This window comes from Rhinoderma darwinii, chromosome 5 (assembly GCF_050947455.1).
Source record: "Rhinoderma darwinii isolate aRhiDar2 chromosome 5, aRhiDar2.hap1, whole genome shotgun sequence".
Lineage (NCBI taxonomy): Eukaryota > Metazoa > Chordata > Amphibia > Anura > Rhinodermatidae > Rhinoderma > Rhinoderma darwinii.
In genome coordinates, this window is record NC_134691.1 from 261555095 (window position 1) to 261582778 (window position 27684).

The 27684-nt window shown below is 40.0% G+C and overlaps 1 protein-coding gene across 2 annotated transcripts in view; it reads right to left on the reverse strand.

The window, feature by feature from the left end:
* Positions 1-845: 845 nt before the first annotated feature.
* TGM4 (transglutaminase 4) overlaps positions 846-27684 on the reverse strand; it is an 83667-nt gene continuing 56828 nt past the window's right edge. For both annotated transcript variants that reach the window (XM_075828591.1, XM_075828593.1), the window contains 13 exons: positions 21503-21695; positions 20904-21010; positions 20616-20748; positions 18692-18810; positions 16495-16602; positions 15638-15812; positions 8566-8704; positions 6052-6155; positions 4805-5056; positions 3224-3520; positions 2621-2790; positions 1361-1497; positions 846-1099 (listed from right to left, as the gene is read on the reverse strand). In XM_075828591.1, the coding sequence (XP_075684706.1) occupies positions 958-1099; positions 1361-1497; positions 2621-2790; positions 3224-3520; positions 4805-5056; positions 6052-6155; positions 8566-8704; positions 15638-15812; positions 16495-16602; positions 18692-18810; positions 20616-20748; positions 20904-21010; positions 21503-21680 (2061 nt within the window). In that variant the 5' untranslated portion in view covers positions 21681-21695 and the 3' untranslated portion in view covers positions 846-957. The remainder of the gene's footprint in view (positions 1100-1360; positions 1498-2620; positions 2791-3223; positions 3521-4804; positions 5057-6051; positions 6156-8565; positions 8705-15637; positions 15813-16494; positions 16603-18691; positions 18811-20615; positions 20749-20903; positions 21011-21502; positions 21696-27684) is intronic.

Consider the following 27684-nt stretch of genomic DNA (forward strand, 5'->3'; position numbering starts at 1 on the left):
TGCAAAAAACTCTGTGTGAACATAGCCTTAGGCTGAGTTCACACGGGGTGGATACACTGCGTAAAAGCATGCAGCATATCTGCCCTGTGCGGTGCAGGGAATTCCGGGCGAAAAACCGCACCAAACTGTGGTGCACTTTTCCACCCGGAATGTCTGCTGCAGAAAACTGCAGCGCTTAGCTGGCTGGCTAGCAGGCTGGCATCCTGGGATGACGTTTCATCCCAGGAGACCACTACAGCCTGTGACAGGCAGCAGCGGCGGTCACATGGGATGAAGCGTCATCCCAGGAGGCCGGTCCTCTGACCTCGTCCAGGCCGACCTCTTGGGATGACGTTTCATCCCATGTGACCACCGCTACAGCCTGTGATTGGCTGTAGCGGTCACATGGGATTTTTGCGGTGGAATCGCTGCGAACCTGCCGCAAAAAAAGCAACAACTGCTATTTGTTGCAGGTTTTACCTCCCTATTGTATTCAATGGGGAAAACCCGCAACAAATAAGCAGCGTTTACGCAAATACAATTGACATGCTGCAAAATAAAATTCCGCATCGCAGGTCAATTTCTAAGCGTTTTTTCGCTCAGTATTTACGCAGTGTGTGGATGAAATGTGTTATTATCACATCCACTTTGCTGCTACTGTATTTGCTTCTGATTTTCCGCAACGAATTCCGTTGCAGGAATTCCGCAGCATTTACGCAACGTGTAAACAGACCGTTAAGACACCCATTGCACTAAATACTCTGCATGGTTGTTTTTTTTAGACCTTTTGCTAATCAGTCACAGCAGCTCACTTCATCTAGCAAAGAAGAGTTTGTGAAATCTGGATGTAGGATGATTTTCCACAATTCTTAGTTTTATTTTGTATTCAAGGTAAATGATTTCTCAAATCTGTATCAGCTGCACCAACGGCAACAAGGCATTAATTTTGCCGTACATTAAAATACATCTCTTCCATATTCAATTAGTGATATTTATTATCTTCTCTGCATGAATTCCTTTAATTTGCTTGGAAATTAGCTCTGCCACAATTTTCTTTTCTCCAACTCTCTTAGGGGCACATATAATCTTGGAACGAAAGATTCCTCCAGGTCTAATATCCCTATGTAGGAAATGAGAATATTAATATTGAAACATGCACAATAATACAAACTTCAAACTATGTAAAATCTTCCTACCAACCCATGTTTTTGTGACTAGTATTTATTAGCCAAGATGCAACTAACTAGATAACGAATTAGTAACTGAGTAATCCTTCTGGGCTTCATACCAAACAATATTTTCATAGTTGCAAATAGTAAGATGCATATATATTGGTATACTGAGTCAATAAAAGAATGATACATAAGCATGTTGTGTTTACCCTTGATCAAACTTCTCAAGTCGGAAGATGCCAAGTCCTTCAACATGCAGCTCGCACTTCTCTAAGGGAACACTTAGAGTATTTTTAAATGTGAAAGTACAGGTAAAATCTTCATCAATCTTTCCAGTTTCTGGCATCTGTAGGAAAACAAAGGGTAAAATATATGGTGACTTTAGTCAGACATTCACTTTACTATATGATTATGTCAGGGATCATTACTATGTATATTGTTTGAAAAATATTATCCTCACACATATGTATATACATTTCAGTTCTTTGTGTAATATACTGATATATAATAAGTTCTTTGTTCATGTCGGACACACCTATGGAAGACACTGCCCCCTGGAATGCAAGAAGAGTGAGTCTGAGAAGTTACAGCTGAGAAACCGGTGGGGGCTTGGGCACTCCCATATCTCTGGGGAGGAGGCATGTGTCTCTTTCTGTGTTTCTTTGTTCTGAATAAAAAGTTTTTCAGTCTTCCTCCTGGCTGACGGAGGGGATGTCTACCAACATTACTCTGTGTGGTGTACTTCTTTCCAGGCATGCCTTCAGCTTTCAATTTACAGAGGTGGTTACTCGGTGTGAAATACGGACCTGACAATTATTGTGTGATTGCCAAAGCAGGAAGCTAAAGTAATTTTTATTACAGAAGGACAAAATAGGACTCACGCACTTGACCGTATTCTAGATCAATGGTACATCCACCAAGTTGTACAGAGCCATAATACAAAACCTACAAAGGTGCTTGGGGCCCTACTGTACCTCTGTACGCCCCCAACTTCATATGGAATCATATAGAGGTTTTTTTATGTTGGATTCATGTGGAATAAAATAAAAAATAGTGGCAAGTTCCAATGGTTGCCCTATTAGTGAAGTAATCTTTCAGGGGATAATATTTCCATCATACGGAGGTACCGTATGGTGGCACATGCAGTGCCTATGACTCCACAGTGCAGAGCCGCAGGAACTCCATGTGACTCTGTACTGGTTCCGTGCACAGGACTCTGTCATGTGCATGACGCTTCAGGGAGGAGATACAGGTGCCAAGCACCTCTTATGCCATTTCTATCAGGGGCAAAACTAAGGAATTGACAACATTTGTGAAAGTGGGTAACTAATACCCTTAGAAAAAACATTACATATCACAGAAAACATTACGATCTGCCTACTTTACTGTGTTTGGCCACCTTTACTGGAATCTTAGTTATATATTGCTAAGGAAAAAGATTTACATATGATGTAACAAGTAAAACTTACCTCCACTTTGATCGGTGGGTATATAAAGGGTATGACCAGGCACTCACTATTTTTTTCCTGTCCCTCTTTAGTTTCTGTTATGACATTGAGTCTGATCATGAGCTCATCATCTACTAAAGTCATAGACTTCATGTACTGGTCGGCAGCAAGGTTCACAGGAATGGTAGCAACTATAAATGTGATGTGCAGCAGGAAAAATAAATAAGGAAGGAAGATAAATGGATATATAATAATATTGCTACATAATTTGCGTTATTAATATATGTATGGTATAAAGTGCATGCAAAAAATGTAAAAAGGAATGGGATGAACAGGGCTTTTCTTTGTGAGAGAGTAAAAGTTGTAATTTTGAAAACCCCAAAATATTCAAAGGTCTATCCTAAGGATGGACTATCTATGGAAATTCTTCTAAACCCCCTTTTAGAAATTTTTTAGAACTGTTAAGGTTCACATCAGAGATTTTTGCGGCATTTTTGGTGATATTGCTTCCATGGGAATGAGACCCCCACATAAGTAGTTTTTGTATTCCATTAGTGAAGCAGGAAGCTCAGAATCAACAGTGCTATAAAAAAAGGGGATTACTACAGTCAGTAGGTAGGTTACCTTGTTTCTCTGCCACCTCCACAGTCTGTATGATGGATGTTAGTGGGGCAGTAATTTTGCCTGTATAGGCCTGTAACTGACAGCCAGCAGTGACAGTCACAGTTTTTGATTGATTTGATTCATTTTCAACCAAAATATTAAGGGACAAAGGATTCCCAGGTAGTAACTCTTTTTCTCCTGTGATCTGTATCTTAATGCCAGGTGGAGGTGGTGCTGGAGGAGCTGCAAACACTAAGCAAGCGTCTGACTTTAGGTAGGAGCAGGCTGTTTGGTAAGTTTCTCTTTCTTCTGGAGAACCTGGACAACAAAGATTAAATTATCAGTTATGGTCACTTTTCTACTGCTCAATTCGTTTTTATGTCAGAAGTTTTCACTGCAAAACATATCAGTCTATAAAATGTTGTGAAGAGGTTTTCCACATCATAAGGGTTTTCCCACAAACAGCATTTATCACCTATAGGGCTCTCACCGATCAGTAGTATGGGGGTCCTACGTCTCCCATTCTTCCTTACCACCACAACTGCGATGAGGAGGAGTGTGTATGGAATAGCAACTGAGCATGCCCGCCACTGCTCCATTCAACTCTATTGGAGTGACGAAACAGACAAGTGAAAGTGCTTTGCTGTTTCCGTGCACTCTATGGAGGATAAAGGCGCTAACGATCTGTGGGGGTCCTGTGAATAGGTCATAAATTTTTTCTGTAGGGAAAACCCCCTTTTTTTATTTTTGCAATTTGATTGCTACTGCAGCTTGAGATGATACATGACATGTTTTGACTGCTTCCAAGCGTCTTTTCCTTTTTCCTGCATGTCAGATAGACTGGTAGCTAGGGATACACCCTACCTAACAACCACATTCTTTTTAAAGGCGTTCTCGGGTAGCAATTCTAGCAACCAATTTCAGGTCGTGGCAAAATCACTGAACTAAGGGCAAAGAAGGGGTAAGTAGTCTTCGAAGCAAAAACTGTCTATCCTGTATTCTGTCAAAATAAGTAAGTAGAAGAGTAGAGAACCTCTGCAAATATATAAATAAATTTCAGATGAAGAGTTTTAATACACCCTTGTCTAATATACTCAACATACGACTTAAATGGGTATTCCGGTTTCAGCAAATAATTTTTGTAAAATGACTTTCTGTATCATCTCCTCACGGTTTTCAAGATCACTACTTGCTGTTGGAGGTGAACTGCTCATTGCACTATTTGTATGGGAGCTGTGTCTTCTATCAATCCATGCACCTTGTGTCCATTACATGATCAGGATAAATTTTGACTCTTTGGGAGTAAACAATGAAGGTTTCGACTAAACCAAATTTGTCACACTAAATCCCTTATTATGTAGGCATCATGCAATCCTGAATGAGTCCTAAATATACATGCAAATAAGTAATTTGTACTTTGTAAAAATTCTGATGAGCAAAAATAAATGTAATAAATAAAATTATATACAGTGAATAAATATATATAATATATAAATTAAATATATACAATATTAATGCTTAGAACTTTCCCTTTCTGCATTTGTTGAGCTATGTATAGGTGTATTTAAGTGCAAAGCACAGAGTTCACAGATTGCTACTTACCCTCTTTGTGTTTGTATTGTAATGTAATATCTTGTCTTAAGTTCTTATTGACTGTCTTAGTACTGATAAATTTACCAATACTCTTTTTCTCCTCCTTTAACTGGGTGAGTTGCTCTTCTCCATTTTTTTCTCTAACCATCCATTCAATTTTGTCAGCATTCACTTCAGCAAACACAAACTTAGCATCATATGGCAGATATACCACTCCCTTTTTTATAGCTGTCAGAGAACAAGGGCCGCACTGGAAGACACCTAGATAGGAATATATAGAGGAAAGTGAATATTGGTATATATGTCAAAAATAGGCATGCATTCTCCATAGACAAACATTAGCCGTAGAATGGGTTGTACTAAAAAGTTGAATGACTTTCAATGTGACACAGTCGTGGGATGCCACCTTCAATAATTAATATTTAGTTCCCATCTGCCCAATGTTGGCTTCGGAAGTTTTTTATGTATAGGTTTCCATGGTCGAGACCTGAGATCTCCATTGGTTATGTCAATAGTCGGCTGGAGTGGTATACAGCACAACGTCATTGTTTTCTGTACAATACATGTTCTCTGCAGTGATTTATGTATTCTATAAAAACTGGCAGCCAGATAAAAAGCTTTGTGTCTGGCAGATGCCCAAAAAAAATGCTTCCAGCCTAAATGATGAACATCAACTGTAAAGTTTTATGGTTGAGAATAATAATCTGGGACTTTTTTTTTATGGTTTGGGCTCAACCCATTAATACAATGAAGAGAAAATGTAAAATTTTGTTTGATACAACCCCTTCAATGCTACAGCATAATCCAATATTCTTCAGAATTATGTACCCAGAGTTGCCAACCTGATTTTTCTTTTTTCTGGACATATTATCCAAAAAATCACAGACAACCAACATTTTTTATGGGCAAATTGCCAAACCATAATAAATCATAAAGCTGATAAGTGATATGTGCCTATAGTTCAGATATTAAAATTAACACATTAGTATAATTTACCTTGAACTGTAAAATGACGAGAATTACAATAACCTACACAGCCTCCTCCAGCTTAAAAAAGATCATGGACACATGAATTATTATTTCCTTATTTTCTGCTGTGCTCTGTCTTAAGATTTAAAAAAGAACAAAAAAAATTTCTCCTGTTGATACGGTACTTCCATAATATCACTATTCTCGTCATTTCGGGACTGTTATAAAAAGTACTATGCTGCAGCCAGTCAGATGAAAAGCTTTTTAACTTACATCGTACATCTTACCTTCACTTGGTTCCTGCGGGGTTGCATCAATTGCTTGCCAGCCATCATATCCACTGGGAAGGTCTGGCCTTTTCATCCATACATCATTCCATACATGGAAATTCCTAGAATAAACAACTTTCATATGATAGCTGATAAATAATGTCATTCTCATCAGCATATATATTAAACTTGCTTCAATCTCTAAATATTTCATTTTATGATGGTAGATGTACAGTATATTTTCATAGGCACCTAAACACTTTGTAAGCTTATGATTAGAATGCATACAGAACAATAGAAATAACCTAGAGGGGAAAACACCTGTGAGGTCAAAATGCTCACTACATTCATTGGTAAAAGTCTTGAGGGGTGTAGTTTCAAAAATAAGGTCAACTTTCGGAGATTTCTGCAATTATGGGCCAATGCTGTATAAATCACCAAAATAGGCCTCAAATGCGCATGTACTCTTTCACTCCTGAGCCCTGTCCTATGTCCAGGCAAAAGATTAGAGCCACATGTAGGATGTTTATAAAATCAGGAAACATGGCATAATAGTTAGAAAGCTGTCTTTTCAGAGTGGCATAGACTAGGCACAGCTTTATTGGAGACTGAAATGGAAATCTATGGAAAAATTGCCATTTTCACCCTACAACATCCACTACGCACTAATTTGTGGAAAATACCTGTTGGGTAAAAAAAAAAAACGGCTCACTAGACACATAGATGTAGTTTCCAAACTGGGATGACTTCTCTACTGTACTGGTACCTTAGGGGCTTTGCAAAACGTAACATGGCACCCGAAAACCATTCCAGCGAAATCTGCGCTCCAAATGGCACTCCTTCCCTACTGAGCCCTGCAGTGTGCCCAGTTTATAACCACATATGGGTAATGTCATATTTGGGAATTACGTAATTCCCCCTATTAAGCCTTGTGAAAATGAAAAATGTTTAGCTAAAACAACCGCTCTGCTGTGTGCCCAAACAGCAGTTTACAACCACATATACAGTATTTTCATATATGTGGTATTTTTGGACTAAAAATACATCTTATTGGAAAAAAATATATTTTTAATTTTCACGGCCCAATAGTAATAAAATCTATCAAACACCTGTGGGGTCAGAACGCTCACTGCAGCCCTAAATGAATTACTCGAGAGTGTGGTTTCCAAAATTGGGTCTTTTTTAAGTGTTTCCTATGTTATGGCACCTCAAGGCCTATAATGGTGCCAGGTAAATGGTGCCTAATAAAAAGGAGGCCTCAAAATCCACAAGGTGCTCCTTCATTTCTGAGACCTTTGTTTGAGTCAAGTAGTGAACTTTGGCCATATATATTGGATATTTCTAGAAACTGTAGAATCAGGCTAATAAATATTGGGGCAGATATACGAATTCTGTCTAAGATTTAGACAGCGTAAACTTAGACTAGTTTGACTTACTTTGCGACAAAATTTTGTGCCAGATTGTTAGCGCAATTTTGAAGCACATTGTCATATTTTAAGCTGCTCCATCTTTCTGCTAAGCCATGCTCCCTTTTGAGACACTTTTTAAAAGTGTCTAGTGAAGCACAAAGATCAGTTTTTTTGTGCATTCTTTGCTTAATTAATGTTTAAATCTAGATACGACATTATGCTCCAGAAATGTGCCACATTTTGGTGCATTTTACAACATATTCTAGGCGCATCCACATTAGTACATCTGCCCCATAGAGTTTTGTTTCCCTGTTAACACCTGCTGTGTTACAGAAAAAAATATATAAAAATTTAATTTCAGCAAAAACTAATTTATATTTTACCTCTACTTTGCTTTAATTCTTGTTAAACAATTAAAGGCTGGTTTGAATACTTTGACAGGTGCAGTTTTTACAGTGAGTTGCTTTATGGGGAGTTTCTAATTCTAGGCCTCTCAAAGCCACTTTAGAACTGAATTGGTCCCTTTTTTAAAAATCTGGAAAAATACAGATAAATGTATAAGCCTTCTAACATTCGAAAAAATATAAAAAAGTCTAAAAAATAATGCCATCATAAAGTAGATATATGGGAAATTTAAATTATTAACTATTTTGTGTGCCATGATTATCTGTCTTACAAGCAAAGAAATAAAAATTTAGAAAAATGTTAATTTTATACATTTTAGTGTTTTCACAAATAAACACAGAATGTATCGACATAATTAAAGTACAATGTGTCATGAAAAAACAATCTCAGATTCGCTTGTATAAGTAAAAGCTTTAAAAAAAAGTTATTCCCCCATAAAGTTACTCATCAGATTTAAAAAATGGGACTCTGTCAGAAAAGCCAAAACTAGCCCCGGAGGTTTATTTGATTTTAGTAAATAGTTATTAGTTGCAAATTGGTGGCCCGAGGCTAAAGCACAAGCAATGACACTTGGTAGTTGTTGTTCACAAATTATTTAAAAATACTCTATATTATTATCTTAATGTGCCTAAGATACTATACCCTATACTCATGGGAAATAGGAATATAAAGCGGATAAGAGTCTTTTCAGAAGCCTTTTTGAAAGTACTTCTCTTACCAAACAGAATCACTGCAGTAATCATCCATCTTTTCTCCTTTTTCATTTATGTAAAAATCAATCTTTAGATTCTCCTCAGTATCATGAGCTGAAGAAAAGTTAGTGACGCTTCTTGCTGGGATCCCTAAGCAGCGCATAACTATTTAAAAGAAAAAGAAAACAAAATAAAGGGACATAAAAGCTTGATTTCACTCCAGCTCCCAGAAATAAATAATAAATCAAATGGATTTCTGAATATTATGGTGGAAAACCGTAATGGCAATAATGGTCTAAAACTTATAGTAAGCAATCAAATATCAATTTGATTAAAGGGGTTTTGCGAGATTTAAACCTGGATTGCCAATCCTTAGAATAGGCCATCAATGTTTCGTTGGTTGGATCCGATCCCTAAAATTCATGCTAATCAGCCAATCAGTAGAATGAAGGGGCTACAACACTCCAGCGAGTCACCTACGATGTACATACAAGGGCCCTTTATTTTGCTGATCGGTGTTGGACCCACTCCAAATAAACAAATAAACCTTTAATCCTAATGTTTATATCCCAGAAAACCTCTCCCTACATCTTACCTAAACTAGTCTTCTATGAATGCACAGCTGATTTGATAATGTTTTATAAGTATCCAAAATGTTTAACTATGATAGAAAAACACTATTTTTGAGGTAACTCTATTCTGTTGGTCTACTATTTTATCAAAATTAATTTTGTTTTATGAATTTTCCGGTCTTTAAAAATGATGTGCAGATGGTTTAACTGCAGTAAGATATATTACTTACTAATATACTTTCTGTAACTAAAAATGCTTCTGTAAACCAGTCTCACGTGCAGTCACATGACCCTGCTCTTCTGCTTGTGTGGCATCTGATACTCTGGCCACATGGTTGTCTCCCATCTCCCCCTTTCCTGTAGTGTATGGGAGGTCACACATCACATGCCTCTTATGCAGGGGCGTAGCTAAAGGCTCATGGGCCCGGGTGCAAGAATTCAGCTTGGGCCCCCCTACCCCTCCCCAACACCACCATCATCATCAGACCCCTGCGCGCGCCTATGCCCAGACACCTTGCCCAACAGCCCCCATAGTATAATGCCCCCACACAGTATAATGCTCCCATAGCTGCCTCCACACAGTATAATGCCCCATAACGTATAATGCCCCCCATAACAGCCCCATACCGTATAATGCTCCCCATATCAGCCCCCCATACAGTATAATGCCCCCATATGTGCATAATATAAAAATAGCATAATTACTTACCTATCCCCGTTCCCACATCGAGTGGAGGATCCTTCGCCTCCTCCGGTGTGTACTATGAGTGACTCAGCGCAGGCAGGCGCGATGATGTCGCTACATCCCGCCTGCCTGCGTTGAGCCGTTCAGGGCACAGTGAATGCTGGATCAAAGAGATGTCAGCTCCTTGCTCCAGCATTGATTGGAACCGGGACCTCGGTGAGTGACTCACGAACCACCAGGGGGACGCGACCCACAGTGTAGGGATGTCACGATACCAAAATTTGGACTTCGATACCGATACTTCATTTACTTTGCCAACAGTAATAAAAAAAAAAAAGTTATTTCGTTTTCTAATGTGAGGCACGAGGTGTGATGAATTTTGAATGTGCCTCACATTAATAGTAATTAACCCCATCATGTTTCTCAGTCATAATGGGTTAATGTGTGAGGTACATGATGGGGTTAATTACTATTAATGTGAGGCACATGGAGGTTAAATTCATCATCGCACATTGTGCCTCACAATTAGGCCCCATGCACACGACCGTAAATAACCTCCATTTTTGAGGACCGCAATTGCGGTCTGCAAAAATGGACCCATTCACTTTCATTGAGCGCGGACACATTTCCGTTGAACTACGGATGGGTGTCCGTGCCGTAGAAATGTTCCGAAAATTATGGAACACGTCCGTTCTTTTGCATTTTGCGGGCCGTGCTCCCATACTTTGTATGGGAGCACAGCCTGAAAATGCGGGTGGCAGTCGGCGGCCGGCCGTGCCCGCAATCGCGGGCCGTGATTGCAGGCACGGTCCTGTAAATCGGGCCTAAGTGATAGAAAGCAATTTTTATTTTATTTTTTTACAGAGTACACATCATAAATGATGCAAAAAAATTGTTGTGCAGGTTATTACGGCCGCGCCAATACCGATTATGTGTATGTTTTATGTATTGAGACTTATTTTAATGTTTATTGTAAAAAAGGTGTATGTGTATTTTTTTTATTTAACATTACTTTGTTTTTACTTTATTTTTAAACTTCAATGTACTGGCCTAAATCTATAAGCCAGTACATTAGCCTGTGTATGTATAGTACACAGGCAGTTGTTAGGACATACCCAAGTATGCCCTAACAACAGGAAATATGGTAGGACAGCCCTGGGGTCCTTCAATGGACCCTTGGCTGTCTGCCCATATATGGTATGTCCCTCAATCGCGTCACAGGGAATTCCCTGTTTTGCGATCTAGGGGCATCCCCCTTCTCATTTTCCCCTGAATGCTGCAGTCAGCTTTGATCGCAGCATTCAGGAGAATAGCGGCGGTAATGAGAGGTTTCTCTGATCTCCGCCGTTATAGAGCGGGGCTGCGTCTGTGTAATACAGCCATTGCCCCGCTCCTGACAGGAAGTGCGTGCGCGGTCAGCATGAGGTGATGCGGCCGGCGCTGCACTAATGAGCGGCGGTTCAGGCACCGAAGACAGAACATGGGGGTGTTTTGTAGCGTGCCCGCCATGTTCTGTCTTCAGTGCCGCAGATCATTAGTGCAGCACCGGCCGCATTGCATCATCCTGACGGCGCGCACATATCAGGACAAAGGAGAGGGGCAGTGACTGTATTACACAGCCGCAGCCCCGCTCTCATAGTCATGTGTACTATACTGTATTGTGTTGTATTGTGCAGTTTGCGGTGGAGGAGGGGGGGCTGTGATTTAACGCCCCCCCCCTCTCCACCGCAAACAACACAATACAATACATTACAAGGCATTACAACACAAGACATTACAACACAATACATTACATTACACTGCAGCTTACCTGGAGTCCTCCGCACCGACTCTTCTGCTCTGTCTGGAAGACGTGTCACATGACAACACGGTCACATGGTACACTAAGTGTACCATGTGACCGTAACCAGGAAGTGCCGGAAACATGCTGTATGGCAACGGGGGCTTAGGGGCCCGGTCGCAACTGCGACCACTGCGACCCCTATAGCTACGCCACTGCTCTTATGTTCCCTGCTCTCCTCCTCCCTTCCTGTCTCTGGAGGCATCCTGTTTCACATGCTGACCAGCAGATCTATGTCTCAGTAGCAGACAGTGAGTAATTACAGCACTACCTTACACCTTGTAATAAAGGGGCAATCTGGCAGCTATAAATATAGGCAAAGCTGTAGTCCTTTATATGGATATCCCACCTACAAAAATCACTGGCAGCAACAAAACAGAGATGCTGAACAGAGCTGGGTAAGAAAATGAAAATTAAGTACTTCTGGGCTAAGGTGGCATCACTTGGTGAACATTCAGACATATTTAGATACTTTTCTTTGTCTTTTTTTTTAAGCTCGAAAATGTTGTACCTTGTTAATGACTAAAGGCACTGGCGTAGCAGCAGGGGTCGCAGCGGTCGCAATTGTGACCAGGCCCTGAAGCGAGGGGGGCCCACAGCCCCCCGCACCAGATCAATAAAAAGTTACTATAGTAACTCGGGCCGCGGGCCCCTGTTATTATAGTAACAGACTGTACTTACCTTCTTGGTTCCGGATCGCAGCGGAGGTCCTGACGTCAAGCGCTGTGCGCAGCGCATGACGTCACAGCGCTATGCGCCGCGCACAACATCGAGAGGACAGAACATCCGCCGCGGCTGAAGAGGAAGGTAAGATTAGTAGCCCTGACTGGCGGGGTCCGACTCCCGGGACCCGCCAATCAGCTGTTTTGAAGGGGCCGCAGCACTCGTACGAGAGCTGCTTCCCCTTCATTCCGATCACGCTATGAATCGGTATCGGCGATTCACAGTGTGAGCGAGTAGTGAAATGAAGTGGAAGCAGCTGTCGTTCGAGTGCTGCGGCCCCTTCAAAACAGCTGATTGCCGGGTCCCCGGAGACGGACCCCGACACATCAGCTATTGATGGCCTATCCTGAGAATAGCACATCAATGTTTAGGGACTGCACAACTCCATTAAGCCTACGATGTAGCAGGCTTAGAGGGCCCATTAAACAGGATCACAGATTGTGTGATCCTGTCTGCTGGGCCTTGTATCTAAGCCAATCACATGGTAGGCTTAGATACATGGCCCATGTGTGATCCTGTCTGATGGGCCCTGTATATAAGCCTACCACACTGTAGGTTTAGATACAGGGCCCCAGCACACAGTAATCTTATACTGTATAAGATTACTGTCTGCTTGACCCTGTATCTAAGCCTACCTTGTGGTAGGCTTAGATACAGGGTCCCACAGACAGTATCACACATGGGCCCTGTATCTAAGCCTAACACATGTGTTACTAATCGTTTTTTTTGTGTGTTTTCTTACAGGTTCGGTCGTTGGACTACGTCGGATTCCAGGACTACTTCGATGACGTTTTTTTTTTTTTTATTATCAATAAAATGGTTAATGAGGGTTGTGTGTTTTTTTTTTATTTCAATAAAATATTTTTTCTATGTCTTTTGTGGGTTTTTTTAAACTATATTACTACCGCCTTAGTAATGGCCGCCGGCTGATTGACAGCATCCATTGCTAAGGCGGGGCTTAGTGTTAGCCGGTGCAGAGGCTAACACTAACCCCCATTAATACCCCGGTATCCACCACCACCAGGGGTGCTGGGAAGAGCCGGGTACCATCCAGTACTTGATCATCTGTAGTGATGGTCGGCCACTGGGGTGGCCGCAGGCTGGTATTATCAGGAGGGGAAAGGCCAAAAACTGGCCCTTCCCACCCTGGTAATGCTAGGCTGCTGCTGCTTTATTGTATCTGGCTGGTTATGAAAAATGGGGGGGACCCCACGTCATTTAAAAAAAAAAAAAATAATAATAATTGGAAAGAACGATGTCGGGTCCCCCCCCCCAATTTTCATAACCAGCCATATACAACACAGCAGCAGCAGGCAGCATTACCAGGGTGGTAGGTGCCATTGTTTTTGGCCTTCCCCAGCCTAATACTACCAGCCTGCGGCCACCCCGGTGCCTGCCCGTCACTACAGATGGATGGGTACTGGTTCGTACCCGGCTCTTTCCAGTACCCCTGGTGGCGGTGGGTATCGGGGTAATAATGGGGGTTAGTGTTGGCCTTTGCACCGGCTAACATTAAGCCCCGCCTTAGTAATGGAGGTTGCCAATCAGCCAGCGGCCATTACTAAGGCGGTGATAATAAAGTTTAAAAAGATACAAGCACATAACAAAAATATTTTATTGAAATAAAAAAACACAACCCTCATTAACCATTTTATTGAGAATAAAAAAACGCCGTCATTGAAGTCCTCGTATCCGAAGTCCAACAACCGAACCTGTAAGAAAACTCAAACGCACAAAAATAATTAGTAACACATAAAGAAGCAAAATTATTATTCTTACCTTTGCTGGGTCCAGCGCTGGAGCTGCAATGTCAGCGAGCTGAGTCCTGTATCTAATCCGATCATGTGTGATACTGTCTGAGGAGCCACTGTATCTAATCCTATCATGTGTGATACTGTCTGCTGTGCCACTGTATCTAATCCTATCATGTGTGATACTGTCTGCTGAGCTGTGTATCTAATCCTATCATGTGTGATACTGTCTGCTGAGTCCTGTATCTAATCCGATCATGTGTGATACTGTCTGAGGAGCCACTGTATCTAATCCTATCATGTGTGATACTGTCTGCTGAGCCACTGTATCTAATCCTATCGTGTGATACTGTCTGCTGAGCCACTGTATCTAATCCTATCATGTGTGATACTGTCTGCTGGGCCTTATCTCTAATCCTATCATGTGTGATACTGTCTGCTGAGCTGTGTATCTAATCCTATCATGTGTGATACTGTCTGCTGAGTCATTGTATCTAATCCTATCATGTGTGATACTGTCTGCTGGGCCACTGTATCTAATCCTATCATGTGTGATACTGTCTGCTGAGCCAATGTATCTAATCCTATCCATAGTTTATAGGGTCGTAGTGCTATAGATATGCTATGCTGTCTCATATACACACTTTTTTTTTTTTGGGGCTATTTCCCCTGACATTTTAAGTCCTTAGTGACGCCCCGGCTGCTAGTGCTGTATTGTTGGGTCACTTAGGAGACCCAGCGATGCAACTGAAAGCTGCGGACCGTGGGCCATGAGAAGTTTGCGGGGGGGGGGGGGGGCAATAAGAGCTTTTGCATCGGGGCCCATGAGCCTTTAGCTACGCCCCTGACTAAAGGTACAGTTAACAGTGGGGTACCACTGGGGTCATGAGTGGGCTATCTTCTTTTTAATATGTTTAACAATTACCTTGTAGAGGATTTACAGAGTAAAAGGGAATGGGTGGATTGCAGTACCAAGGCCAAAAGAAACCAGTAATATACTGGTCCTGCTGTTTATAAGTTCAACCGTGTAATTTAAATTCTGGAGATGGGACATTGATCAACTCATTTATTCTTATTGCCGTATTTGGAGTCGCACAGGAATTTTTCTACTAATATAGGGCAATAGGCAACTGATAGGATTATTAGGTTTTTGCAGGAAGAAAAAATTGGTGGAGCATAAATGGCGCTGTTGATAATAAAGGTAGAAGCAGTTCCAGTGTTTTGAAATACAAAAATAAATAATTTATTCTAAAAGTCTACGCGTTTCAACGCTGAACCAGCGTCTTCATCAGGCCAAGTGTCAAGGATTATAGGTTGGACTTGATGGACCTGTATCTTTTTTCAACCTTATCAACTATTTAACTATGACAGTGAAAGACAGAGCTGTAAATCAATAATATAAATTACATATTTAAATCATGTTTCCTAAGCTGCTGTCCAAGGAGTCCCTACCATGTCCCTAGTGGTCCAGACTGCATCAGGACTGAGAACCACAAAAAAAATGTTTATGGCATGTTTTTTACTTACTTGTTGTTACAACTCCTGAGAATACCCAGCACTGACCAAACAGAACAGGCCTTTTTGTTTTGTAAAATTTCTGCAGAATAGCACTGCTTCCTGTCCAGGAGGTGGGAGAAGATCCTGCAGAATAATTTCCAGACCAATTGCCCGTCAGGACTCCATTGTCATCGTTTGAATTAACCTAAGGAAAGTATATATATCTGGTCAATTATGCGATGGCACACCAATAATCATATTTACAGTGCTATAGATAATCTGCCCCTTTCTAATAGTTCCTATTATTGAATTTTTGTCACATTAAATGATTTCTGATCTTTTAAGAAAATTATAGGAGTTGTCCGGACATGGGATGTTTTTCATACTGATGATCTATCTGCAGCATAGGTCATCAGTATATGATCATTGGTGTCCGACACCCAGACCCCGCACTATTAAATTTGGCTCCGTACACTGCATAGTGGCCGTGCTGCAGAACTGCACTTCACTTGAATAGGAGCACAGCTGCAGTACTGCAGCTCGGCCACTATAGTGTGACTGGAGCCAGTACCGAACATTGCAACACAGCCAGAACAACTGATTGGTGCGGGTTCCAGGTGTCAGACCCCCACCAATCATATACTGATGACCTATCCTGTGGTAGAGGGTGGGTGAGTTAATTACAGCTCTTTTGTGCTGCTGGAAGCCTAGATAAGGTAGTATAGCAATACCATACACACAGATAAGGCTCTTTATGAAGTTGATACATTTTCATATAATAGATTATTCAGGGTCATGTGGGTATCAAAGAACTTTGTTCACTAAACAAATGCATTTATTGAATACCAGGAGACTTTGAATAATATAAAATTTGGTGTACAACATACTAAAGCAGAGAACTTCCTTGATAAAATCACAGGGTCTCTCCTTGCTGCTGGTTTGAGTCCACTACGGTCAAGAAGAAAGAAGCAACAGTCCAACACATCTTCTTCATGCTAAAAATCAAAAAGAGAAAAATGTCATTAGATATACATTTGGATACAACTGGATTCTGATGCTACATTGTCAATGTATTTTTAAAAGCTATTAAATGACCTCTGTAGCATGTTATGTGAATATGTGTTAACTGGAGAATATTAAATAGTAATAGGACTAATAGGACAAATTCCCTTTCCCCCTACAATACAATCTCTACGTTTCTGTAAATAAAGTTAGGTGAAATTAACACATGCTAAATTTTGGTCCCAAAGGGCAATTTGTGGACTACAGATACATGGGCAATGCATCTAGGGTGAGTAACGGTCACATAATATTCTATGTATACACAAAATTTATCAAAATTAGTGCAAGGGAAAAGTGGAGCAGTTGCCCTTCGTTACCAATCATATTGCCCCTTTTATTTTCTAAAATCCCTCTGAACAATGAGTGCTGGATTCTGATTGGCTGCTAGGAGCAACTACTCCATCTTTTTCTTACACTTAATTTAATTAATCTTTTCCACTGTATGTAATAAATAGTGTTGTCCTGGTACCCTTGTGCTCACGGACCAAAATACTTAAGATGTTATGTTACACGAAGTAGGGTCCAGCTATTTTTCATGCTTGTTGGATAGACTTGCATGCCCTCTACCTCAATTGCTGAAATAAAGCTTGTCTAATTACTATTTAAATATACATGGCTTATACATAATGCAATAAATCAATCCCTTGGATTTTCATATGATCCAAACTTATTCTCAGTAGATATTACTGTGTCAGAATCTGTAGAGAATGTTATGCTTCACTGCCACATTAGAATGAAGACACTATTTTTACTCTATCATGTAAAAAGTTATTGTTTTGTTCTTGACTTGATTTCTTAACAACTACCAAAGTCTACATGTTAAATCAGGAATCAGTCTTTTCTTAATAAACTAAAGTACAAATCATAAAACAGCATCATTAAAATGTCATTACATCACGACAGCAGCGTAAAGAAGAATAAAGACTGCCTTTATTCTACTAAAGAAGAGGGATTAGCAGGGAGCTTGAGTTTACTGTGCCACTCCCACTAAAGGGCACACTTCCAGCAACAATGCTGATAATGAAGTTTCCTGAATTATAATCTTTAAAGGACTTGTCTGCGTTGTATAATCCCTTTTTGTTCTAAATTTTCCCTGATGATAAACTGATCACAAATTGTCTCGCTGCTGGGTCCCAAAGCAATCAACTGTAATCTGTGGGGAGCCCTGGTAGCAAGTGTTTAATTTTCCTGCAGCACAACTGCAGGTGAAATGTAGTATTACACCCTTTCCACTTTAAGCAATGGTCTGTCTGTGTACTGTGTAATGCACAGTTGTGCAGGGTCCCCCAGAGCAACAGGCACTCTTTATAACTGCCCCCCTGCTGTAGCTAATTGATAGAGGCCCTGAATTGGAGAACCCTTCCATTAGTTCAGAATTCCCTTATAAATTATTTAAAATTGTGTTTCTAAACCAAACAACCCCTTAAAAGAGGCTTTACTTCTTAGGTATGTCTACTGCTGGTTTTATCAATGTTTTGTCTCTATTGCTACATGAGATGGCTATAATGCTGAGATTTGATCAGGATAAGACGACTGTTCCAGTATTGTCTTTAAACCAAATAGAAGTAAAGATATTTTGTTACAATCAAAAACATTTTCATATTGTTCTGAAAGTTATCTAAATTATTCTGCACTTCTGACATTCAAATGTCCCTAAATTAGAAATATGCAGGGATTGAATAAAGTTTTGCTGTAACAATAACAACATACAACCGCAAAGAATTTTTGAGAGATAAATTTACCAACTAATGGATTCATTTTCATCAATTTCTTTTTGCCAGCACAGATGCAGTGATATATGAGCCCATATTTTGTGGCAAAATTGGGATGGGATCAAGTCATAACAAAGCAGGGAAACCTTTCCCAAACAAACCCTTTGGTAAAAGTTTCTCTCCTTTGATCTGACACCATCCCATGCCTTTATTTGTATATAATATACATTTCAAGTATAGACTCATTATTTTGCCTGCCTGAATGTGGCTTTCCCATTACAAGGCTTTGTTGCTGTAAGTGAACACATACCTGCCCAAAATTCCATGGCCTTGCTTTGATGTTATTTTGAGATCCCACATAAACGTAACCCGTGTCATTCAGGACATATTCTTTTCTCTCGTCCTCATTTGGCATGTATACATTGTCATCTAATAACATAAACATATTCAGACACATTTTAAATCTGAATCATTTTTAGTTTGCTTCTAGAACACCTTCCAGACTGATGGCATACTGGCCCTTATGCATGGGCTACAAAGCAGACAGAGTCAAAAGTGTCTCCTATAGATAACATTTACATTTTACTGTGAGCACTAAAGCTAGCGGATACTTCAAATGTCCAGGGTCCGAATGGCCCACAAGAGTAGGTTCAGTCCAAAGGTCCAGCAGAAGACAACCCCACTTAAAGTTGATTTGCTACTAAGGACAATTTTGCGGGATTTAGAGGAACATGAAGACGTCAATATTTTTTTGTGTCACTTTTTTTACAGCAGTGTTTTAAAGGACGAGTGTCGCGGAAATATTTTTTTTTATATCAATTTGCTTTTAGTGTTTTATTAAAAAATGTTTTATTTATTTGTGTGTTTGTGTTTAACTTTTTTTTATTTTTGCACTTTTTCTTTTCTATGGGGGCTGCCATTTTCTTTTCATCTCTGTATGTGTCGATTAACGACACATACAGACATGGAATATGGCACATACAGCCCCATAGAGAATGCGAACTGGACCCGTTCCATTCACTATGCTGTACGCTGTCTGTGTGGGAACGGCGCATGCGCCGCTCCCACACAGTCCAAATGGAAGGTCTTCGGCCGAGCGACGTCCGGCGCCATTTTCTTGTGGACCGGAAGCCGCGACTGGACAGTAAGATTACTACTTCCGGTCGCGGCTTCCGGACTTGTGTTCTAATGCAAGCACTTGGAGCGGAGGGAGCGGACGGACCGGAGGGAGCGGCGGCGGCACGAGCAGGTAAGTTATTTCTGTGTATGTACGTGTTTTACTGTGTGTTTACTACTGTATGTAAACCTACTACACTGTGTGTTAGCTCAAAAAATGGCGACCCACAGTGTAGGAGGTTTGACCGTTCAATCCCCTCCTTTCTCCTGGCACTAGCCAGGATAAGGGAGGGGGGATTCTGTGAGCTCACTAGAGCGAGTGTGTTTTCCCAAATTTTGCAGCATAAAGCAATGTGGTTGCTTTACCACATGCCAATGCTGCAATTTTGGGAATTGCTCCATCTAGTGACCAGCACTGGGAAATGTTATAAATTTGAATCTAATTTATAATATTTCCTGACTCGTGAAAAAATTAAAAAAATTAGAAAAATGTTTAATCATTTAAACACTGTTTAGCTAAAAAAAAAAAAAAAAAATTTTCTAGCGACACATTCCCTTTAATCTATAGAGAATCTGTCACCTGATAGACCTCTTAAAAGAATAGAATCTTAGACCTCTTAAAAGAATGGAATCTGTTAGATGCTCCCTGAATGGTGTTCCCTTTTGCCTAATTGAATACAAAATTCATAAAGATCTTAATCGTTCACAGATTTTCTTCATTTATTTCACAAGTTATTGTGATGTTCACCTTCTTAATTCATATTTATTGGTATAAAAGGCACATTATTCGTTTTGCAGTTTAGCAAACAATTATTAGTATCCTATATTTACAAATAATGAATGCAAAATCTGCACATTTTCTCTCTCCATGATTTCTGAGTAGGCGGGCTCTTCCTTGAGTGATGTCAGGGCTTTTCTCCATCCCTCTCACAGCATGAGGGAGACATCCTGCAGTTGCATCTCCCCACCATGCTCAAAGTGTGATGCATGAGAAAGTTTGTTTTCAATTAGATTTTTAAAGCAGACAGAAGTATATTATCTTGAATCTGAGCACCAAAAAAAATATGTGAACATGAGCAATATGATAATTGGATATTAAAAACAAAATGAAAACTTACCTTTGCACCAAGGGTTGCACAGGACGTAAATGGGATAATCTCCTGCCATATAAACGACTCCTCTTCCTGTTATTATACTTAGAAAGTATTTTCCAATGATTGCATTGGCTGGAATATTTACAGCTACAATACACTAAGAATAACAACATTTGTTAGTTTAACATAAGGAGACTGTAAACTGTATAATTAATAATTAACTAAATTAAATGGCTAGTAATTCTGAGTACATATATCAATAAAAGAAGTATAGGCAGAAATGAAAAATACATTATTGTAACATTTATTTACCTCCTTGCCATGATAATCTTGAATTTTAGCACTCCATTCATTAGGCAGGCATGAAGAGTTCAACTCAATAGATACAAGGGTCCCATTGGATTTCATTGGACGTGACCCTAGGATTAACCAAAGATTGTATTTAATACATTTGCAAAGACGCTCATTTTCTGGTTTTGACTGCAGTACTGATCTCCCTATTTTGGTTTTGCTCTTTAGTTTTATATTTCTTTTACTGAAAAATTTAGCAATTTGACCTGGTTCAGATCAGGATGTTGGATACTGTCTGATTATACTGTACCAAAACCGCTAATACATATACTGTGTATAACTAAGGCTCTGTTCACATCAGCATTCTAGTTTTTCATTATAGGTGCAGAAGAACGAAAAACCGGGAGCCACAAATTCTTTACAGAACGGGTACCAAAGGCGCCAGACAGAATCCACTGACTTTAATGCATTCGATAATGTTTCCGTCATTGTGTCCGTCATTGTACCAGATAACTGATGCACTATTTTGTCCTCCATTTTCCCCAGATTTGCAACGCAGATGTGAACATAGAATAATATGAAGATAGTGCCTTTGTAGGTTGTTTATTCTGTATTCTTACCATTTGCGAGCTGCAAGATTATTTTATCCCTCTGAGTCACTTCCCTGTCAAAGGAAATCTTTAATTTGAATGGCTGTCCTCTTCTCACAATTAGGTGTGAATTGTCAAACTCTGAAGTGTTGTGTTGACTGGCATTCTCCTGCTTGTGGAAGTCCACTTTTGTTGCTCTCAGAGCCATTTCTACAAATCAAAACTGAAGAAAAAAATAGTTAAAACCTATGAACCAGAAAACGTCTTGCCTAAAGGTTTTAGTTAGAGGCCACGCGCATGGCCGTCTTCAGGATTTGTAGAACGTGGTTTTCGAATACAAAACCTTATACCAATATCTTGGCCCATACTGTACCTCCATGTACTTTCTAATATTACACAAAGGTACATGTTTTTGATGTGAATACTGTGAGACAATTGTGTCATGCTCCATTGGATTCTGAATTACAGAGGTATTCTCCCCTTGAAACATTCCATCTAGGGGATAATATGGTGCCTTATAGCAGCACCATACGACAGTATGCAGAGCGCCTAAGGATCAATGTCGTCCATGTACTGCTATACTGGTCCATGGACATAGTAGTGCCACGTTCATGAGCCCTTACTGGAAATCTGACACAACATCTGAAGCACATTGGTTTGAATGACTCTTTGTTTAGAACAGTGTTTCCCAAATTATGGTCACGAACCCCTAAGGGGGTCATTTAAAGACCTAAGTGGAGTCACAAGCCACTCACTGATGTCCCGGTTTCAACTGTATCTATGTCCTTAGAATGCAGATACAGTTGAATCCAATGCTGGAGTAAGGACTAGAAGTTTAGCACCCACTGTAATAAACCTCTAGTTACGCCTTTGATGGCCACTGACCCACCATCAGTGGTCATAGTCGGGCCTCAGCAACGCACAGCAGCAGGATACCTTGAGCCCGCCCATCCTCCTCCTGTATAATTATTGTTGTTTTCGATGTTTCAGGGACTCATTTTTAGAATGGAGCTAAGTACCGCCATATAACTATGAATGATGTTGACATATGTCAGACCTAATGGGGGTAGTGGAAAGTCCCAGACAAAAGTCTCAGCCAACAGTGGGTACCTGCCTCAGAAAGTTTTGGAGTCACTGGTTTAGAATATTGTCAGATTTAAAAGTAACAAATATTTATGCTGTGACTTTATAGAGTTCTTTTTTTCTGTCAATTAGTAGTGATATATTTACATATATGTTCCTGTATAACATACTGGAAAATAAACTGGCCTGGATTTCCACTTGAATCTTTTACCAGCAGCAGGTCTGTTCATGAATGCTCTTCAGCTCCTAGCTATTTATCAGCAACTGCTGCACAGCTGATTGATCAGTGTAGGTCAGATAACCCCACTGATGTAAGTCCCTGAGTCTCGTTTGGAGAGAGCGACCTGACTTGTCTCCCGCTCCTTAAGAATCCCTGGCCTCAGCACTTGGGTATGGGCGATAGAGTATGCTATATATATTTGCTTTGTTCTTCACTGACTGTTTGTTACCAACCTAGTCTTGGATTTTCCTAACTCCGTATTGTATTTCTTCAGTCCTTGTTTGCTTCAGTGTTTGGTCTTGTATAGTTGTTCAGCTTTACCCTGTCTAAATTTTTTCTGTATTTTGCTTGCCTTGTTTCACTAGGTTTTGGATATGTTTAGTTTTATTTTCATTGCCTCTGGTTCCTAGTGTTTTGCTAGTGTTGTGTTATGGATAGTGTCTGCAGATCAGGGAGTCCAATAAAGACAGTTTTTGCGACAGTGAGGGATAGTCGTGTCTGGTGTTAGGGTCAGTGCTTATGGATAAATCGATGGATAGATTAAGGGCGAGCTAGAGTAAGGGTGAGCCTGTTCTCCCCACCCATCATCCATTTATTATGATCATTTGACTGTTATTGTTACCCATCAACTGTTTGTTACCAAGAATCGACTGTTATTATTACCCATTATCCATTTGTTGCTATCATTCGACTGTTATCATCACCCATCATCCAGTTCTTCCCATCATCTGCCTGACATCATCTTGTTACCATACCTGTCTTCAATCTGTGAGTTCCTGTTTCTTGCATTCCTGCTGCCTGCTAGTATCGTAATATGTGATCCATATTTCCCTTTCATTTCACAGACAGGTTGGCTCACAATTTGGCCCTCCTGTATTTATTGGGGATAACTGACTACTGGGAAATGCTGTTAGTCCCAGAAAAAGAGGACTCCTAAAGATGAAGCCCAGTTCTACTACTAGATTTCTAGGTTTTTGTTACGGCAATTTCACTTCGCGGGACAAATAACATAATATTTTTATATAACCTACAAGAGACAGATGCTATAAAGACAAGAAAATATGCAAAGAATAGAAAAAATCTTTGTTCAATTACATACTAAAAGACAATAGATAAAATGAGGAATCCATAAACCAACAGATAAAAAAAGACAATACGCTGTGTTTCTCACAATTGAACAAAGAGTATATAATTGTGCCAATGACACACCTTCAATTTTCACCCCACAAGTCTTTTCCATAAATGATTGCGCTGCAGATGGTGCAAAGTAAAATTTACAATTTGTCCCTAGATATGTCATTTCAGTGGCAAATATGTTGTGCCCAGCTTATGCCACTGGAGACACACACCCCAAAAATTGTTAAAAGGGTTCTCCCGGGTATGGCAATGCCATATATGTGGAAGTAAACGGCTGTTTGGGCACACTGTAGACCCTATCTCTCCCTATGACCTTCTCTGTATCTATCCCTTAGAAATGACTCTAACACCAGACATCACTAACCCTCACTGTCCCAAATCTGTTCCTAAAGGAGTCTCCAAACTGCAAACACTATCCCTAACACAACACTAGGAAAGCACTAATAACTAAAAGGCTATGAAAACAAAATGACACAGATCCAAAACCCAGTGAAACAAGGCAAGCAGAACAGAAAACAATTGAGACAGGATAAAACTGAACAACTAAAAAACACCAAACATTGAACTAAACAAGGACTGCGGAAATACAGGACAGAGCTGGAAAAACACAAGACTAGACTGGTACCCATGATTTTGAACTGAGAACAGAGAAGCACAAAGCAAACACACATAACATACTCTAACATTGACACCCTAATGCTGCGGCGTAGCTGTTTCCGGAACCCAGAATCTATGGAAATGGCGTAGCTTGCTGTGCTATGCTGTTTCCATAACTTTTATTCACTTCTGTGTCGTAACTGAGTGGCCGAATAGCAGCAACAGCAGGAGAAGGTAGCATGGGTGTCAGACGGCCTCGTTTACAATAATGATGAACAATGTTTAAATCATTGAGCTGCCCTAACAAATGCAAGCTTTGCCTGTGGGTGTTCACTGATCTCCACCGAATATATCTTTTGACATGTCTCAATGACATGCTGAAATTTAAAGGGGTAGTCCAATTTTAAAACCCCATTTTCATATATCTTATTAGGGCAATGCTTAATTTACCCTGTGGTGGTGCTGCAAGAAAATTAAACACCTACTGCCAGGTTTTCCCATAGATAACAGCTGATTGCTGGAGGTCCCTTTAGGGTGACACTTTGTGATCAGCTTATCATCCAGGCAACCTTCTAACAAATAGGATTGTTTAAAGTGGACAACCCCTTTAAAACCTTCGCGCACCCGGACGTGCTATTACGTCCGGGTGCGGGGGATGATGTTTGGAGCACGCTCACGCGCAGAGCGCGCTCCATATGCTGTGGGTGTCAGCTGTATTTTACAGCGGACACCCAGGACTAACAGCCAGGAGCAGCAATCGCGCTGTTTCTGGCTGTTTAACCCCTCAAATGCTGCGGTCAATCGCGACTGCAGCATCTGAGGCGTTGAAAAGTTGACAGTCCATCGCCACCCCCCCCCGCAGTGAGATCGTGGGTTACGACGGTTGTTATGGTAGCACAGGGGCCTAATGAAGGGCCCCAGGGCTGCCTCCACTTTGCCTCTATTAAGAACCCTGTAAAAATTACGATATACTGCAATGCGTTAGTATTGCAGTATATTGTACCAGTGATCTAACGATCGCTGGTTCAAGTCCCCTAGGGGGGCTAATAAAGTGTGTAAAAAAAAAGGTTTTAGTAGTGAAAAAACATGGAAATATTAAAAGTTCAAAAAAACACCCTTTCCCATTTGTCCCCTAAAGTGGTATAGCTGCATCCATAAAAGTCTGAACTATTACAATATAGAGTTTTTTAATGTGCATGGTGAATGCCGTAAAAAATAAAAAATCTAAAATGCCAAAATCGCTGTTTTTTGGTCAACTTAGCGCTAAAAAAAATGGAATAAAAAATTATCTAAAAGTCCTACGTACCAAAAAATCGCACCAATAAAACCAGCTAGTCCCGCAAAAAAATAAGCCCTCACACCGTTAAATCGGTGAAAAAATAAAAAAGTTATGGCTCTCAGAATGTGGCGACACAAAACATTTTTTTTTTAACATGAAGTTTATTATCAATAAAAGTACTAAAATTTAAAAAAACCTATATAAATTTGGTATCACTGTAATCGTATTGAGCCACAGAATAAATATAAGTTGTCGTTTTTACTGCACTGTGAAAGGCGTAAGACCAAACCCAAAAAACTTTTGAGGAATCGCAGTTTTTTGCAACTTCAGCCCGCATGGTACGTTTTTTTTCAGTTTCCCAGTACATTATATGGAACTATACCAAAATAAATTACAACTCCTCCCGCAAAAAATAAAAATGTATTTTTCTATTGACGGAAAAATAAAAAAGTTATGGCTCTTGGAATGCGGGGGAGTGAAAAACTAAAAACTAAATAAAAAAATGGCTTCGTCCTGAAGGGGTTAAGTAAAAATTTGAGATTTGCTGTTGCATTACAATCCTGTTACTGTCTATTCATCTCTCTCTGGAGAACAGTATTTGTTGGCCTCGCATAGTGTTCAAAAGAAAATGTGCCAGTACAAACAAAACTTTTAATACAAAATAAACACACCTTGAAAGCGACTGAAAGATTAGTGTCATCATCCATACAAAGCCATTTCAGTCTTGTTCTTAAAGGAGTTTTCCGGTTTTATATTAAGAAAGCTTAATCACTGCATTAGGCAATGTTTGCGACTTTATAATAAATTTTGTTTCCATTTTAACAAAGTAGAATAAAAGTAGAAATATGGTTTTTTTTTATAGACAGTCCATTTTTATTAACATAAAGGAACATCAGTAGTGCAAACTAATTTAAATATGGACCAAAAAAAAAAAATTAAACAAGGAAAAATGTGAAGGTTGGGTCAAGGGTGAAAGTACCACAGAACCAGAACCTGCAGCTGATATGGAACTCATGGAGATAGAGAACTTTGGTCTAGTTGGCGACCATCTGCCTTATCCATTGTGGTATGAATGTTTGCAGAAACCCCCCCCCCCCCCTTATAGCAAACAAGGGAGGGGGAATTAGGCTCTTCTACAAAGATTGGGAAGAATAAAAAAATGCTATCCTGTAATGAAGGTTCTGGTGGAGTAAATATGTACTTTATCTAGACTACTAATGTATTAATGATGATGGTTTTCTGAAGAGACCTATGCAATTGTTGGTGGAATAGCGTTGGGATGTATGTTACAAAAATAGCGGAATAACTATTGCAGGGGCAGCAAAGGTGAGATTTGCGCGGTTGTCTTTTTTGGGGCAGTAGTTCTGCTAGCCGGGTAAGGCTCTACAGAGCTGATCAAGAGACTCTGCTAAGGTCTCAATCGATTTTTATTAAAGCACAAAATCTCCCCACCAAGTATGGATTATCACCAACATTAAAGCTGGAGGACTGAACCCGCATGGCAGAAAATCTTGGGTAAGAGAGGATAAATGCCTTTCCCTTGATATTTGCCCGTATGTTACAATAAATAACATTGCATTAGTTTAGGTTTACTAATATTTGGAGTGCTCTTCTAAATATTTTAATGTCATACTGTAACATTTAGATTTTAAAGAGTATCCTAATAAATGTTAGGTTCTAAGAAATTCACACTATATTCTGTGAAATTTGTCTAGTGAAATGAACCAGCATCCAGAAAGGACCCTATTTTAAGTTTTGCTATGTAACTTCTCTATCTATGTCCCCAGGGATAGCTGACTGTGTCCGACATTACCAACCTCTTAATGTACTGTATCATATCTAGAAATTCATTTTGGTTGCTAAGCTGGGCATACCGCATGGTAAATGGTCTGGTGG